This window comes from Hyperoodon ampullatus (genome assembly GCF_949752795.1).
Source record: "Hyperoodon ampullatus genome assembly, chromosome: 12".
In the NCBI taxonomy this organism is placed as follows: Eukaryota; Metazoa; Chordata; class Mammalia; order Artiodactyla; family Ziphiidae; genus Hyperoodon; species Hyperoodon ampullatus.
In genome coordinates, this window is record NC_136925.1 from 53,821,644 (window position 1) to 53,839,452 (window position 17,809).

General features: G+C 36.1%; 1 protein-coding gene across 3 annotated transcripts in view; it reads left to right on the forward strand.

The window, feature by feature from the left end:
* The window catches only part of TRMT11 (tRNA methyltransferase 11 homolog), a gene marked incomplete at its 5' end in the record, with an annotated part of 62,271 nt that overhangs the window by 39,616 nt on the left and 4,846 nt on the right, over positions 1-17,809 (forward strand). For all 3 annotated transcript variants that reach the window (XM_079716295.1, XM_079716296.1, XM_079716297.1), the window contains one exon: positions 2,826-2,946. In XM_079716295.1, coding sequence (XP_079572421.1) covers positions 2,826-2,946 — 121 coding nt within the window. The remainder of the gene's footprint in view (positions 1-2,825; positions 2,947-17,809) is intronic.

The window sequence follows — 17,809 nt, forward strand, 5'->3', positions numbered from 1 at the left end:
TTTTGGCTGCGTTGGGTCTTCATTGCTGCTCATGGGCTTCCTCTAGTTGCAGCGAGTGGGGGCTACTCTTCGTTGTGGTGCATGAGCTTCTTTGTTGCGGAGCATGGGCTCTAGGCGTGCAGGCTTCAGTAGTTGTGGTGTGCAGGCTCAGTAGTTGTGGCTCGTGGGCTCTAGAGCGCAGGCTCAGTAATTGTGGTGCACGGGCTTAGTTGCTCCATGGCATGTGGGATCTTCCCGGACTAGGGCTTGAACCTGTGTCCCCTGCATTGGCAGGTGGATTTGTAACCACTGCACCATCAGGGAAGCCCTCTAGAACATTTTTATAATCCCAAAAAGAAACCCTGTATGCATAAGCAGTCACTACTGCTCTTGTCCCTAGCAACCACTTATCTATCTCTGTGGATTTACCTATTCTGGCTGATTTAGATTTTAAATAAATGCTTAGATTATAGGGGAATAGTACTAAAAACAGGGAATTAAGATAAGATACCATACTATCATAATAGTCTAGGCATAGTACAGATTTATAGCTTCTACTTAACAGATTTCAAATAGTCCATTAGTATGAAATATGTTAGTAAATAATTTTTAACTGCTTTTTTTTATTTTTAGTGTGATATTTTGGGAGTACACTGTTAAATTGATTGGCTCATTCATATAATAGAGTAGTGGTTAAAAACAAGTTTGTTCATGATAATGATGACCTAAATGATGTCCTTTCATGCTTAAACTCAAAGATCAAGTCAAAAAATAATCTAGAACATGTAAATGTTTTTCTGCTGTTAAGCCAAATGCCAATGACTTAGTTTCACCAGTTTAGCATTATTCATGTCATAAATGTTAATTAAAATTGTATTAGTTTTGTACTTTGATTTAATTTATGAATTTGTTTTGGGTTTTATAGTTACATAAATTACATAAGCATGAGGAATTTATGTTTGTATACATTTAAGAAACATTTTAATAAAAATACCTTGTCCAGCTAGAGAAAGCCCTCACACAGAAACGAAGACCCAACACAGCCAAAAGTAAATAAATTAATTTAAAAAAATATTCTGGGCTTCCCTGGTGGCGTAGTGCTTGAGAGTCCGCCTGCCGATGCAGGGGACATGGGTTCGTGCCGCAGTCCGGGAAGATCCCACATGCCGCGGAGCGGCTGGGCCCGTGAGCCATGGCCGCTGAGCCTGCGCGTCCGGAGCCTGTGCTCCGCAACAGGAGAGGCCACAACAGTGCAGAGGCCCGTGTACTGCAAAAAAACCAAAAAAACAAAAAAAACCTTGTCAATAAAAGGTATATAAATAAAATTTAATAAAAATACCTTTTCCTTTGCCAAGAAATAAGACTTTTTTTCTTTAAAAAAGGGTACATTACTAAATTTGACAATTTCAGACATTTCTAAACCCTGATGTTTGCAAGCCTAAGGTCAAAACTATATCTTCTCTTTGTTACCATTACTTAAGCCTGTCAACTATGGTGTAGAATGTATTCTTTCATATCATAAATGCTTTGTGTGAAGACTCCAAATTTGACATCAACTTAATGTTATAGGAGCTCAACATTTCTGACTGTATAGTGAGCATTAGAGAATTATTAGGTGAGATGAAATCTGAAATGGCCATTATTTGTTGGAAAGCCCTAAGGAGGGAGGCAGAGAATGACTTCAAGAGAATTCCTTCCACTGATAATGAAGTGAAGTGCATTATGAATGTTGCTTGGTAAGTGGGTGATGAAAGTTTTGAGCATGTGGTCAAGGTAATGAGGGAGAGCTTGTTGAAGGTCACAGGGACCTAGAGAAATCAGTGAACGGGTGGTGGGGAAGACAGTGTTGATGCATTAGAATTGGCTGGTCAGATGGTGGTCCTTTACAGGAAGTGCTGATCATCACCTTTCCCATTTTGGATCAGAGCTTTAAGATTTCCCATATAAGAAATGTTTGCAGGCTATTTATCTAGAAACATACGAAGGTTTGCAAAGGAAAAATAAAAGCTGGCAATCCCAGTGTTCTTAAAGGTGGCCCTACCTAGTGAGCCCTCTCTCCTGCTGTTCTTCTGAATTCTGCTCCATAACTGTTCCCCCCACATTTGTTACCTGTTTCTTCTACCAAGATTAGTTCCAACAACCTATCAGACATGAAGTTCTGAACTACTGCACCCTGACTGTCCTGCTTTCTAGGTGTCGTCATCTTCATTCACTAAGTATATGTGCTGTACAGCAGCAAGCACCACTGCTCTTTATCCTAACTTTGGTTTTATTTCATGGCAGAGGATTGATGTCATCTGTAGTGTTTAGTGGTAGTTTATCTGAATAATCTTATATAACAAGGTTAATAGAGGTCTCAAGATGTCATAAAAAATTTTGCAGGGACATTTCATTTTAAAGGGGTATATGCTGTAGTGGACTTTACTCTGGGAATTTATAAACATCCCCAGTTGAATCAGTCCCTCATGAATGTTAGGGGGTTGTTGTGGAATGTATTTCTGTCTGTCTTATGTGCTCTTGTGGGATCCTTTAGGGTAGAATTGTCATCTTGTATTTTTGTGGTTTAAATGCTTGGCATTCTTCAATAAAACATACCTGTGTTCTCTCTCATCCTCATTATACAGGTAAAAAAATTAAACTACTTTCTTTGGATGTGGTTATGTTAAATACTTTGCTTTTTATAAATGCAGATTGTTTATGGATTATATGGACAATTAGTGTATGTGAAATAAAATGGTATAGCATGTAGTGGGAGGACGTCCCATACCACACTGGATAACCCCCATGATGATCCTTTGCGTGGTGCACATGTGATTGTCCCTAACAGTCAGCTGCTCTTTCTTCAGATACACTGAAGAGATGGTACCCTGGCACCCTTGCTTGAAACTCATCAGCAACTGTGAGCAGAAGCTTTCCGGTCGCACATCAAGGCGCTTGATAACGATGGAAAAGGTGAAGGGATTTGAGGTAAGTTATCCTAGTGTTTTTCAGATAAATTATGGAAGAATTAGAAGTAGATTTTTCTAGTTTTCCTCTAATGAAGTTTGGAAATGTTAGTCTTTGATTTTTTAAAAAATTATTGACGAGTTCAGGAAGAGGTAAAAGTTGAACAGGTTTGTGGCCTTTGGTGGAGTTCAGAGGGTAGGAATAGAGTATAGAAGTTGAAGACTAGAACTAAAAGTTGACCTTTACTTTTCAGGCTTATTTGACATCCTTGGGCTAACTCAGTTATAAAACAGAGCACTCTTGATTAAACAACCATTGTCTAATTAGCAAGGTACCAGTTACCGTTTCTCTCCAAAAGCAGAACCTACTTGATTGCAGACTATACTGAAGAGAAAATGTCACTTTGTATAAAGGAGAAAGTGATTTGCCCCCCTCTGTTAGGGTCCGACACGTGTTCTCTCTCTCTTTTTCTTTCTCTTTCTCCCCCACACATAATTCATTTAAGCTTGAGAAGAAAGAACAAAACATCTGTTACTTCATATCCAGATCAGAATTGATATAATACCTCATAATGGAGCTTAATTAAATCTACAGAATGCTCGTTGGGCTGTACTTATCTTGATTGACAACCAAAGCTCCTCCATATTCACTAGAAATTTGAGTAAGCCTCATCTTTGTTTTGGATTTGTAGGGCAAGCGGAAAAGAACAGGGTGTTACTGCCTGAGGATTTTGTCTTACTCATCCTTACTCTGCATTTGATTTTTTTCATCTATTTCACAGCTTATGGGTTCTTTCACAATAATAAAACTAATGTTTGTACAGTCCCTTTTGCATATATTATTTTACATATTTCTTGTTTTTGTCCTTTTAATTTCCATTTCCTGTCTGTCTCTAATTTAGACCCTTATTACCATATACCTGGTTTATGCTGATAATCTCCTAAATTACCTTTCTCCTTCCATTTTTCACACCTCTAGTTCTTACATGTTAAATAAATCTTCCTAAAACACTGCATTCATTAAGTCATTTCTTGATGCAAAAATTTTCATGACTCATTTTTATAACAGAGTAAGGTTCAGAATCTTCAATGTGACAAAATTTCCTCAATAATTGGGCTCCAGTATCAGGGCATTTCTGAAGGCTAAGTTATGTGTATATATACATATACGTATGTGTGTGTGTTGGGGGTGGTGTATAAAGTGATTGGTGTCCACTCTTACGTATATGTGTATGTATGTATTTGTGTACACACATACATACATATGTAAAGGTATATGTGATGTAATTAAAATGAATGTCTGATAGTCATTTTAAACAAATACTAGAAGTTTATATGCAAATAATTCTTGGAGTGGCATCTTGTACTCAGTATACTTATGTCATAATTATTCAGCATGTTCTTAAAACTTTTAGATTTACATTTAAAGAAGAAATATATTAAACAGTTATTTTACTTTATAGTACACCTTGCTTTTCTTCAAATTATATTCCTTCACTTTGCTGCTCACATTTTATACCAGACAGGTCACTAAATGTTTTTTGGAAGTCAAATCTCATTCCAAGGATGACAGTTTACCATTAAGCGTTTAAAACATAAGCAGTTTTCAGAAATTCCAAAAGAGGAGTTTTCAAATTGTTTGACACAGTGACACAACCTTCCAAAGCGATCATTTAAAATGGCCACCATTTATTTGGATATGCAATAAGCCCTCCCTATCCGAGGGTTTCACATCCACAGATTCAGCCAAACTGCACATCCTAAATGTGGCACACGATCCACAGTTGGTTGAAACTGATCATGCAGAACCCGTGGATGCCGAGACCCGACTCTCAGACTTGAGCATCTGCCAATTTTGGTATCCACAGTGGGCCCTGGAACCAATCTCCTGTGGATGCCAAGGGAGGGCTGTACCATAGAAGCCCTCTTAACTAACCTCATTTCAAACTCAGTTGATTAACCAGTACTGGCTATTCCTGCTCTAAAACACAATGCATGATGCCTAGAATAGGTCAGATACTTTGAGCTAGTGAGTTACTTGGTCTCTACTGTATCTGTACACTTCTGTACTTACAGATGAATTGTCTATTGTGAGTCACTTGTGTTTTTCCTATGAGCTGTTTATGCCAGTTATATTTGCTATGGCATTTATATAATCTAATTAAATACTAGTTAGACCAGTGAAATATGAATGGAAAAATAAAGTTGTCGTTTCTGTAGAAACAAATAAGAATGCTTTAGAAAGATAGGACAAAGTGAATTGCTGAAAAATTTAGAGTCTTGTATTGGAAATGGTTGAGATAACTATATCAGGTTGGAAAAAGGTTACTGCAGTCCAGGTTTCTGTACTGAGGTTGCTTTGTAAGAGTCTAAGTTCTTGCTTCATTTTACAGAAGCCAAAACTGGACATCTTTGCAGGTCTTAATTCTGTATCAAAAGATTGATAACGTGACATGTGGAATCTTAGCTCACCGACCAGGGATTGAAGCCACGCCCCCTGCAGTGGAAGCGTAGTCTTAACCACTGGACCACCAGGGAAGTCCATGAATATACAGATTTTTAAGTTGAAATAAGATGTTTAATATATTAACAAAGCATTTTAATTTTTTCCTGCTTTTACTGACTTTTTAAATTAACTGTAGTCTACTCAGCCTGCCATAACAGAATACTGCAGACAGAGTGGCTTAAATAAAAGAACTTGATTTTCTCACAGTTCTGGAGGCTGGAAGTCCAAAGCCAGCAGGTTTGGTTTCTGATGAGACCTCTCTTCCTAGCTTGTAGACAGCCGCCTTCTCTTTGTGTCCTCTGTACATACACACTGCTGATGTTTCTTCCTCTTATAAGGACATCGGTGCTATTGGATTGCCACCCCACAGTGATGGCCTCATTTAACCTCATTCACCTCCTTTAAGGCCCTATGTCCAAGTACAGAAATATTGGGGGGTTAGGACTTCAACATACGAATTTTGAGGCACACAATTCAGTCCATAACACTGATTATCAGTATCTGTCACATTGAATAAAAGCCTTCTGTTGTATGTTAGAGTATGCGTTTTTCATACTCTCCCAGTCACTTCTCATGTCTTTTATATTTTGAGGGAAGTAGTAAGACATTTGATAATTCAGATAGTAACATTACAGCTCTTAGAAATCACAGCACTTAATGTACTTACTTGAGGTAGTAATAATAAGAATAATAAGTATCATTTATGTGCCAGCCACATGAGTAATACATATAAAAAACAAATATTACCTATAGATTTTGTAGTTTTAGTCTTGAAATGAGAAAGTAAAGTGAGTGACATTAGCATTCTTAATGAGGTATAATGGACATATTTCTCATCTGTACACCATGGTTCAGTGTTTGTATGCATTAGGAAATGATCACCACAGTAAGTCTAGTTAACATCCATCACCATACATAGTTAAAAAATTTTTTTCTCATGATGAGGACTTTCAAGATCTACTCTCTTAGCAACTTTCAGATACGCAATGCACTATTATTAACTAGTTACCATGCTGTACATTACATCCTCATGGCTTATTTATTTTATAGTTGGAAGTTTGTACTTTTTGACCCCCCTCCACTGTCTCCCACCTCTAACCCCCTGACAACTATCAATCTGTTCTCTGTCTTAGTAAGCTTCGTTTTTTGTTTTGTTTTTTAGAATCTACATATAAGTGAGATCATATGGTGTTTGCCTTTTTCTGTCTTATTTCACTTTGCTTAATGTCCTCAGGGTCCATCCATGTTGTTGCAAATGGAAAGATTTCATTCTTTTTTTATGGCTGAGGAGTATTCTATTATACATATCAGGTCTGCTTTATCCATTCATCCATCGATGAACATACAACTTGCTCCCATATCTCGGCTGTTGTAAATAAAGCTGCACTGAATGTGGGGGTGTACGTATCTTTTCAGATTAGGGTTTTCGTTCTCATAAGGTAAATGCCCAGAAGTGGAATTGCTGGGTCATATGTTAGTTCTGTTTTTAATTCGAGGGGTCTTCATATTGTTTTCCATTGTGGCTGCACCAATTTACCTTTCTTCCAAAAATGCACACAGGTTCCCTTTCCTTTTTATCCTCACAAACATTTGTTATTTCCTTTGGATAACAGCCATTTTAATAGGTGTGAGATGATCTCTCATTGTGGTTTTGATTTGCATTTCCGAGATTAGTGATGTTGAGCATCTTTTCAAGTGCCTGTTGACCATCTGTATGTTGTCTTTGGAACAATGTCTATTCAGATCCTCTGCCCATTTTTTTATTTTAATTTTTTGCTTTTGAGTTATATGAGTTCTTTGTATATTTTGGATGTTAACCCTTATCAGATACATGATTTGCAAATGTTTTTTCCCATTTGGTAGGTTGCCGTTTCATTTTGTTGATAATTTTCTTTGCTGTGCAGAAACCTTTTAGTTTGATGTAGTCTCACTTGTTTGTTTTTGCTTTTGTTGTCTTATTTTTAAAGTCATATCCAAAAGATCATCACCAAGATCGATGTCAAGAAACCACTTGTGTTTTCTTCAAGTCTCTAATCCATTTTAGTTAATTTCTGTGTATGATGGAAGAGGATAGAGTTTCATTCTTTTGCATGTGGCTGTCCAGTCTTCCCAGCACTCTTTATTGAAGAGACTGTCCTTTCCCCATTGTATATTCTTGGCTCTTTTGTCATACATTAATTAATTGAACATAAAAGTGTGGAGTTACTTCTGGGTTCTCTATTCTCTTCCATTGATCTATGTGTCTGTTTTTATGCTAAAACCATACTGCTGTAATTGATATAGCTTTGTAATATAGTTTGAAATCAAGGAGCATAATACCTCCAGCTTTGTTCTTCTTTCTCAAGATTGCTTCAGCTATTTGGGCTTTTTTGCAGTTCCATACAAATTTTTATCATAAATGGATGTTGAATTTTGTCAAATGCTTTCTCTGCATCTATTGAGATGATCATATAATTTTATTCTTCCTTTTTTTTTTTTTTTTTTGCGGTACATGGGCCTCTCACTGTTGTGGCCTGTCCCGTTGCAGAGCACAGGCTCCGCGGCCATGGCTCACGGGCCTAGCCGCTGTGCGGCGTGTGGGATCTTCCCAGACCAGGGCGTGAACCCGTGTCCCCTGCATCGGCAGGCAGACTCTCAACTACTGCGCCACCAGGGAAGCCCTATTCTTCCTTTTTTTAATGTGGTGTATCACGTTTGATTGACTTGTATTGAACTCTTCTGGCATCCCTGGAATAAATTCCACTTGATCATGGTGTATGATTCTTTTAATGTTATCATTGAGTTTGGTTTGCTAATATTTTGCTGAGGAGTTGTATATCTATATTCATCAAGGATATTAGTCTGTAATTTCTTTTCTTGTGGTATCCTTGTCTGGTTTTGGGTAATGCTGGCCTTGTAGAATGAGTTTGGAAGTGTTCCCTCTTTCTGTATATTTTGGAAGAGTTTGAAAAAGATGGTATTAATTCTTCTTTGAATGTTTTGTAGAATCCACAAATGAAGACATCTGGTCCTCTGCTTTTGTTTGTTGGGAAGTTTTTGATTACTGATTGAATTTCTATTAGCAATTGGTCTATTCAGATTTTCTGTTTCTTCATGACCCAATCTTAGAAGGTTGTGTGTTTCTAGGAATTTCTTCTAGGTTGTATAATTTGTTGGCATATAAGTGTTGATAGCGGTCTCTTATGATCCTTTGTATTTCTGTGGTATCCGTTTAAAGTTTCTTCTTTCAGTTCTGATTTTACTTATTTGAGTCTTTTTTTTTTTTTCAGGTGAGTCTAGCTAAAGGCTTGTCAGCTCTATTTATCTTTTCAAAGAACCAGCTCTTAGTTTCATTCATCTTTTCTATTATGTTTTTAGTCTCTATTCCACTTATTTCTTCTCTGATCTTTATTTCCTTCCTTCTACTGTGAGCTTTGCTTGTTCTTCTTTTTCTAGTTTGTTGAGGTATAAAGTTAGGTTGTTTATTTAATGTTTATTTTAATGCATTAAAAATACAAATATTACCTATAAATTTTGCAGTTTTAAGACTTGATATTAGAAAGTACAGTGAATGACATCAGCAGTCTTAATTTTGTGGCCTCCATAAAAAGTACTTGCACCATATGATGATTATGAGGGCTTGAAGCACTGTTCCAAAGAATTGGAAGGAGAAAAATCTAGAGAAAAGGCTTTAATAATTAATGGAGCCCCATAATAAATCAGTCATTTCTGTTTTAGTGACAAAATTAAGACCCATTGTGGACAATTTCACATTTGCTTTTCCCTGAGTTTAATTTGTTTAGGAAAGTCTAGTATATTTTTTTTGGTAGATTTATAATATTTCCCTAAGCAAATTTGATACACAGAAGAAGAAATAGAGAATGATCTAAGAATGCTTCTGAGAATGCTTTTTCGTATCTAAAAATGATAAATAAGGTCACTCACCTTAGCTATTTTTAAACCTATAAAGGCAGTGTTAATTTTTGTTTGGTTGCTTTTTATCATTTTACTTTTGTCCTTTCAAATTAATTTATAAAACAAGGAAAGCCTTTTGCTCAAGTAATTTTTTGAAATGGGCTTCACTTTATAAGATCAAATTTAATCAGTGAGTTTTAACTTGTATGGAGTTTATTATAACTGAAATTACTTTGTCATGTTAAATTAGTCGTGTTTGGCTTTTAATTAATTACTTCATTTCTACCTTCTGTTTGTATGGAGAGGAGTGTATATAATTGCAGCAAGATCCCAGTCCTTTATAATGAAAGTGATGACATAAAATTGTCAAACAGTTCTCATGCACATCTAACAAATTATTCTCGACCTTGTTCAGTGTTGTTGATTTTGGCAGTGGAAGACTATTAATTTTAGATTTTTACACTTTTGTATACTGTGTCTCTTCATTTTTGATTTGTTACTTGTTAGGTTTAACTTCAGTATAACTTTTGACCCACTTGATGTGTTGTTATAAAGTGTTCTTCCTCCCCCCCCTTTTAAAATGTAAACATAAGTTATACATGTAAAAAAGTCTAAAGAATATAGATATTTCATAAAACTTTGTATCTTTACATTATTGGCTATAGTTTTCAGACTTACTGAACATTAGTAGCAAAGGAGAAAATTCTTGCTAACCATGTTAAAATTATGAAGATGCCTGATTAAGAAAAGCTAGTTTTCTGTCATTATTCCCTGTTGATGTAGTCTGAAAGCTAAGTGAATGACAAATAACACCGTTTTAATGCTTTATTTTTTACAGCGGTTTCACATCCATTTGACCTTATTATTTTGCCTCTGTTAGAGATGAGGAAGTGGCCAAGGCCTAGCCCAGTCCACTTAAATAGGAAGTGGCCAATTTGAGACCAGAACTCCTCCTTGTCCCTGAAATTCTCTATCCTTTTTTCTAGATCATGTTGCCTCTTCACCAAAACACAATTCTACCTTTAGAATATGCCAAGATTAAAAGGCAAATGTTCTTGAGTAGCATGTTACAAGTTTCTTTTAAAGCCAGTTTTTTCTCATCACTCATGGGGCCATGGCAGAATGTGATTTGTTTTTACTAGAACTTATTTTTCCTGTTGATACAACATGTAGTCAATGCTGCTATATATAGTTGTGGTCACAGTGGTTACTCCTATAAAACATTTTTCTCATATAAAATTCATAGGAGAAAAATGCTGATCTCTAGAATTGTCCAGAACAGTTCAGAAATCAAGTGTAGTAGTTTGTCTTCAGTGAAGTACCCAAAATAATACTCTCTCAGTGTTTTATACCAATATACTTGGATAGACAAATGAGTGCCCAAAGCAGCCATTTTCAAGACTTCCTTGAAATTTTTTTTTTGAACATTCATGCAACTTTTATACACTATAGTACTTGGTTAAATATAAGAAAATTATCTTAAATTGTCATTGCACTAAATGGGCCATCATGTGCCCTATTTGTTTTGTGGCTTATTTACTTGACATCCTGCCTTACACTGCTGGTGGTTTGAGAAGTACTGAAGTATAGATAAATTTAATTTTAGATACCATATGGGCATTAATTTAGACTAAAGTTATAATATTGTATAAATCAGTTGTTATTTTTTTTATAGCTAGCCAGTATAATTCACATGATTTAAAGTAGAGAATATTGGGAGGTCATAGTAGCAGGTGATGAAAGTTAATGTAATTTTTTATTTTGGACCAAATGAAAGAGTCCAGTAACATGAAGCCTATGAATGCTTCATTAATCAGAATGGAAGGTGTCCAAAACTGAAAGACTTGACTAAAGGACTGAAAGATTTTAAAGCTGTGGAGGGAGAAAAGAACCATTAACATTATAACAACAACAACAGTGTTTTAAATGAGGAAGAGAGAGAAGAGAAACTGAGGTCACTTGTTTGAGAAAATGACTTATGAATGGCTTGAAGTGGAAGAAATTAGTCTTTGTATAAGTAGTTTCCATATTAGAATGATAGTAGTGTTGCTAATCATAAACTGTGGTGTTTTGCTGACATAATGCTTGTGCCTGTTTCCATTATGCATTATCCTTTCCCAGGATCGATGTTGTCAATTTTTTTTCCTTTGGCAGCCATTTGAATTAAAGGTGGTCTCTTGCTGTTGACCTTTCTTTCTGAAATACTTTGTTTTTTGCCTGTCTCTTGCCAGGATGGTTGGGTATTTTCCTTTTGATTAGAACTATGAAAGATTAGAGATTAGGTATGAAGTATTTCAATCTTATAACATACCTGGTGGGAAATAGATGCTACTTCATTTATCAGTGAGGAAAATAAGACAGGGTGACACTAAGTCAGAACATGATAGTTGGATATGAACTGAGTCTAGGTCATAGTACAATACAGTATTCATTACCATCAAAATGTGTGTCTGTGTGTGTGTCTCTGTGTGTGTGTGAGAGAGAGAGGGGGCAGGGAGAGAGATGGAGAAAGAGAGACTCTTTTAAATTATTTTGCATTAGAAATCAGAAGGAAGCTATTTGCATTATTTATAAATTATATTTCAACTTGAGATATTTAAAAAAGGCTTATAAAAACAGAAAGAAGCCTGATGCTGCATATCATATTGTATTAATTCAGTTTTAAGGATCATGCCATCTACTTAGTTCTGAATGAATCACTTTTGCTGTAAATGGTACTTTTCCTTGAATTTAAATTTTAGAGAGTCATCACTTGACTTTTTCTTTTATACTTCTGCAACTAAATGACTTTGCCAAACTGGATTTTTTGTTAAATTAATGCTATCATAATAGTTTTAAATTACTATTTCTGGTAAACCAAGAAAAAGCAAAAGTCTATCCCCTACTAGCTCCAAGAAGGAATCATTTAAGATACCTGGATCCTTCTACTTATGATGCTATTTGGATATGACTCTTTTATTTGCAGGAAAAAGCAGTTCTCTGAAGGCAGAGAGAGCATCCATCTTAATGTTTCAGCTCTAATGCTCATATTTTCAAACCATGTCAGTAAAACAGTCTTTAACTGCTGTTACAGAATCTTAGGCAGAGGTCAGTTGCAAAATATAAAGTATGCTCTAGGAGTCCAAGGCATGAATGGTTTAGGGAAATGGGAAGTTTATGTTCATAGCATAATCCTCTGGAGCTTTTTTTATAATTCTCAAATGACACGTTTTCTATTTTTTGTATTTTTATTTATTTATCAAATGGTTATTTAATTTAGAACTATATTTCTAGTGTTTTTCAAATTCAAACACAAACTAGTGTCTTCTTCTCACTCCATGACCCACCAAGAACCCAACCCTGAGATTTTAATGTGTATTTTTTTGCCCCAAACCTAAAGGGTACAGTTTAATGAATAATTATAAAGTAAACATCTCTGTAACCACCACCAAGGTCAGAATTACGGAGTATTGGAGCACCCCCTTTTGTGGCTATTTTTGATCATAAACACCTCCTGCAGGTATAACCACTAATCTGACTTTTATGGTAATCACTTCCTTACTTCCCTTTGTAATATTATCACTGTCGAATTCATCCCTAAGCAAAATAATTTTGTTTGTTTTTGATGTTTACATATATAAATGCATGTGTATTTTAATTAATTTTTCTTTTAATGGATTGTTGATGATTTTAAGAAGTCACCTAGGAGATGAATTGTCTCCAAATTAAATCAAGAGTATGTATGTTCATGTCTATGCGTGTTTTGGTCTGTTACTCATCCTCTGCTGCTTAGGGTAAGTAAGGTTCTTCTTAACTTTAATTGACTTTTAGATATAGTAACTAATAAGTTGTCATTACATTTTTATCCCCTGTGTTGGCCTGTATTTTAATGTTTGAGGTTAAGTTTTGAATTTTATGGAGTTATAGGTTTTAGTGGCGAGTATGTAGAAAGTATTCATAGTTCTGTATCATCATGATAACACAGATATCCATGATGGGTTTTTTTAGTTAGAAAGAAATTATATGTTGAGTGCCAGATGTCAAAATTCAATTATTAGATGTCACTCATTTTCAGAATTCTAGATATAAAGATTTTTATATATATTAAAATATTTTAACAAATTTTAGGTAACTTAATATCTTACAGAGTAATTAAACTTTTTACAAGTACAGGTTATATGTAAATACCTAGTTTAGGGATGAAGATTTCCAACCCTTACCTTGCTCCCATTAAGAATAGTGCTAGAGGGTTTTTTTCCTTAATAGTATTGGATGCCAGACTTTTGACCTGCTTGTCCTTGGTTTGGAAATGGCCTAGTGCTGTTTATAGTTGTATAACTTTAGCACAAGTGGTTTCTATAGCTACTGTCCAGTACCAGATGTAGAACACTGGGAAGCTTTGATAAGGGGAGCAGGATTTTTAAACAAAAGCCGGACATGGATAATTACCCTGAAGCTGAACTGAGGTCCATTACGTTCAGCACTGTCATTTACATTTCATTTCCACTCTCTGCTGATTATAAGAAGGAAAATCTGCTCACTGTTTTCCTCTTCCATCTCTTTGCCTTCTTCCTCTCACCTTATTAAAGAATGTGTATTATACCTTTAATCTGTTTCATGAATCCTCGACAGAATTAGGTGAGCATCACCAGTTTGATGGCTTTTACTTACGATGACAGCATCATTGGTTTCCACTTATCATAGAATAAGTTTCATAAGCCATTTGTATTCAAGTGTTTGCAGTGAAACTGCTGTTTTGTATAAACTGCTGCCACTTTGAGAATATAAATGACTTAAGGTTAATACTAGTGAGGTAGAAGAAATCATTATCTCATTATCAGGAGCTGTCAGTAAGTGAAAGGACAACTTAAACCTGACCTATTATTAGAATAGAAGCCATTTGGTTTTCTTCCAGATGGTTTTCAACTTCATCCCCAAAGTGACACCTTTCTAGGGGAAAGCTCTTGTTTTTAAACAGTAATTTTTATAAATTGATGATTATTCTTAGGTATATTGTTGGGGGATTCTTTGAAATTAACTCTTTGGGCAGTAAAGGGATACCGTGAGAGAGAATTTTGGCTTCAGTTAGAATGTGGGTTGGGAGTGATGAGACAGACTGTAGAGTTAAGCAAGGGGATCCAGTTTGTAGTAGAGGGGGGCTGGGGGCAAGGAAGTTGAGAAAATTCATACCTGATGACTCCTTTTTTTCTCTCTTTAAAGAAGGATTAAGTTTTGTTGAGAGTGAATGGAAAAGGTAGTATGAGAAATGAGAAAACTGTCTTTTACTGATTTTTACATTCATGTATTTTTCATATTTTTGTATGTTTTCTTTTTCTGATTTGATTGCATGTTCCCTGAGGGGAAAGCCATGGCTGTCATCACTCAGCATGTGTTTATGGGACCATTTGTGTCATGTGTTGAGACAGAACAGACTGATAAAACATAGTCCTTATCCTTAGAGAACTTGCACGTGGGAGAAACGATGACCCAACCCATTCCAGCATAACGTGTTTGGTTCTGTAGTGATCAGTGCACATTGCTCTGTGAACACCAGGGAGCGCCTACCTGAGGAGATGGTGCTTGAGTCAAGAGGCCAACATTTTCAGCAAAGGTACAGAGACATGAGAGGGGTTATGGTGCATTCAGGGAACCCTAGACATTTAAGCATGACTGAAATACTAAATATGTGGGGAGGAGTGGCTTGCGTGAAGTGGAAAACCAAAGGCCTGCCTAGTGTTGAGTTTGGTCTTTACATACCAAAGAGTTTCAAGTTTATCCTATCAGTGATGGCAAGCCCTGAGGAATGTGAGTTAGGAGAGTGGCAGAAGTTCTTGCTTTAGGAAGGTCACCCAGGCTTTAACATGCAGGCAAGTTTTTATTATGGAAAGATGCCTGTGATACCAGCCTGGAGGCTTCTGGCATGGTCATGTGAAGATGATGAGGCTGTCAACTAAGAAAGGTAGAAACTAGAGATTGTGGGCGAGACAGTGGAATTGAGAGCTTCAGGGGAGGTAGATGTGGCAGGACCTAATGACTAATTGAATAATTGGGGTAAGGGAGACAGGAGTTAAGGATAACTTTTAGAAATCTGGCTTGGGGTAGCTGAGTAGGTGCATGTATTTTTGTCCTTCCTCCCTGCTTCCCAAAGGACATGGTGCAGTGCCGCTTTCCTGGACTACTGCAGTAGTCTTCCAGCTGGTTTCCCTGCCTCTGGAATTTCTCCTACCATTACGTTTCCTGTACGGTAGCCAGAATATCTTTCAGAATGTAAACAGATAATGAAACTCCCCTGCTTAAAAGTCATCAATAACTTTCTGTGAAATTTAGACTAAAATTCAAAATCCTTCACATAACCTTCAAGGCCGGCCTGACCTTAGACTTCTGGCCTGTCTCTCCAATTTCATTTTCTGCCACCTTCCCTTTAGTTTTGCAAGCCTTAGCCACACTAGCCTGCTTTCAGTTCCCAGAATGTACTTACCTCTTTCAAGTCTGAGTCTTTTCACATTGTGTTTCCTCCCTCATTGTGTTCCCTAGAACACAGTGTGTTCCCTAGAATGCTTTCTTCTCGTCTCTTTCTATGAGTAAATTTGATTCATCCTTTAGGTCTCAGATAAATGTCACTTCCTTAGGGAAGCCTTTCTTATCCATTCTCTTCTCCCCCATCTAAGTAGGTGTCTCCTTATATTCTTATAGTAACCTTTTTCTTCCCAGTGTTTAATCATGGTTTGTAAATACATGTTTGGGTATACATTGTTTAATGTCTGTTCCTGCTAGTATATAACTGTGAATTCATGGAGCTTGACTGTTTTGCTCACCACTCAGTAAATATTTATAGAATGAATAGTAATTGTTCAGTGATTGTTTGGGGCCCCTCTAGAATAAAAACAATCAAATTCAACAGCATTTAAATCATCCATTTGAAAGAAGAGTAGGAATAGATAGTTAAGGCTAGCTAAAAGTTTTCTGTTTCAAAATACACTGAATTTTATCATTACCCTGATATCACTCCTCAAAAGTCAGTGGTACAGAAACATTTTAATCCCATCATACCTAGGCCTCATTTCTCATGAGAAGCAAACCAAAAAAGCAGCTGAATCGCCATACTGTGGAAAATCATAACACCTTCCTTCTGTTTAAGGAGGAGATGATAACAAAGAATGGCAGATGTCTGGGAGAAGGCAGTAACTAGAAGGATAGTTTTACCTAAATGGAGTTGTCAACTTTAGTGTCTTTAAAGTCTGAGCAGTTTTATGATGTTCAGGACGTTCTTACATGTATGTATTCTCCCAGCGTAATCCAGAATGTCATTAGTTGCATTCAAAGTGTCAGCTTCAGATGTAACTACAAAACATACAGTTTTTTTTCTTTTCTTGAGAAGTTGTTCCCCTTTAGATTAACATTTATTAAATTACAAGTGGCTGAAGTACTTTCCTTTTAATGTCTCCTGTGTTCTTTTTGATGCTCTACTTTTGATGTAGAGTTATTTGTAAAAATAAAGATTAACTTGAATAAGGTCTAGTTTATGTACTTTTCCTTTATTTTTCTTGAGAATAATTTGCAAATGGACATAAATGACAATGATACACTTTACAATCACTAAGGTAAATATGTATTTGTATATTTCCACACTATTCTTCTAAAAATGAAATGGTGTGAATAAATGCCAGTGCCCTCTGAAGGAAAATGGCCATCATGTTGCTGCTCTGTAACTCTGGATGTTTACAGCAATCAGGACTTAGAGACAGTGAGGGAAATAGAGTGCTTCTGACTGTCGGATGCATGATGGTCAGCTCTGCTTTAAACTATCTTTATCCACAGCAGGAAATACTATAAAGAAGGATTTATCTGCTTCAGCCAGAAGAGGGCACTGTACACATAAAAGTACACTACCAATTGTAAAGCTTCCTTTGATTTTTTTTGGCAAGTGTGTTAAAATTCCTCGAGTGGTTTATGTTTAGAATTAGCAGTACTGATAGGACAGGAAATTGGCTGGGTGGGACAGTGGTTAAAGGGGTTCTGTGTAAAAATTTAGATCTGAAATATGTGCTACCAAATATGTTGCTGTTCCGTGAAGAATGTTCTCTAAATGTCAAACTCCATTTTGAACGACCCACTAATCTACCATGTGGGAAGTTAACTCTTTAACCATTGTTTTGATGTAATTTCTACTTTAAAAAAAAAAAAGTGTGATGGAAAAAGCATGAGTTTTGAAGTCTGATCTAGTCTACAATTCTGGAAATACTGCTTACTAGATGTGTGACTTGTGGCAGATTATTTAAACTCTTTTAGTCTCTTTCCATATTTGCAAAATTTAGATAATAATCTGCTGTGAAAAGATGCAGAAAATTAAATAATTCACTTATGTAAAACACATAGTTGCAAATACGTATCAGTTGCTTTCTTGAATCAGAACTTGTATGTTTCTTGTCATATTTACAATTGCTGTTTGTCTTACAAAGTTAAGTGATAGGTCTGAAAGCTGTGTATTTCCATTATGTAGCCATCT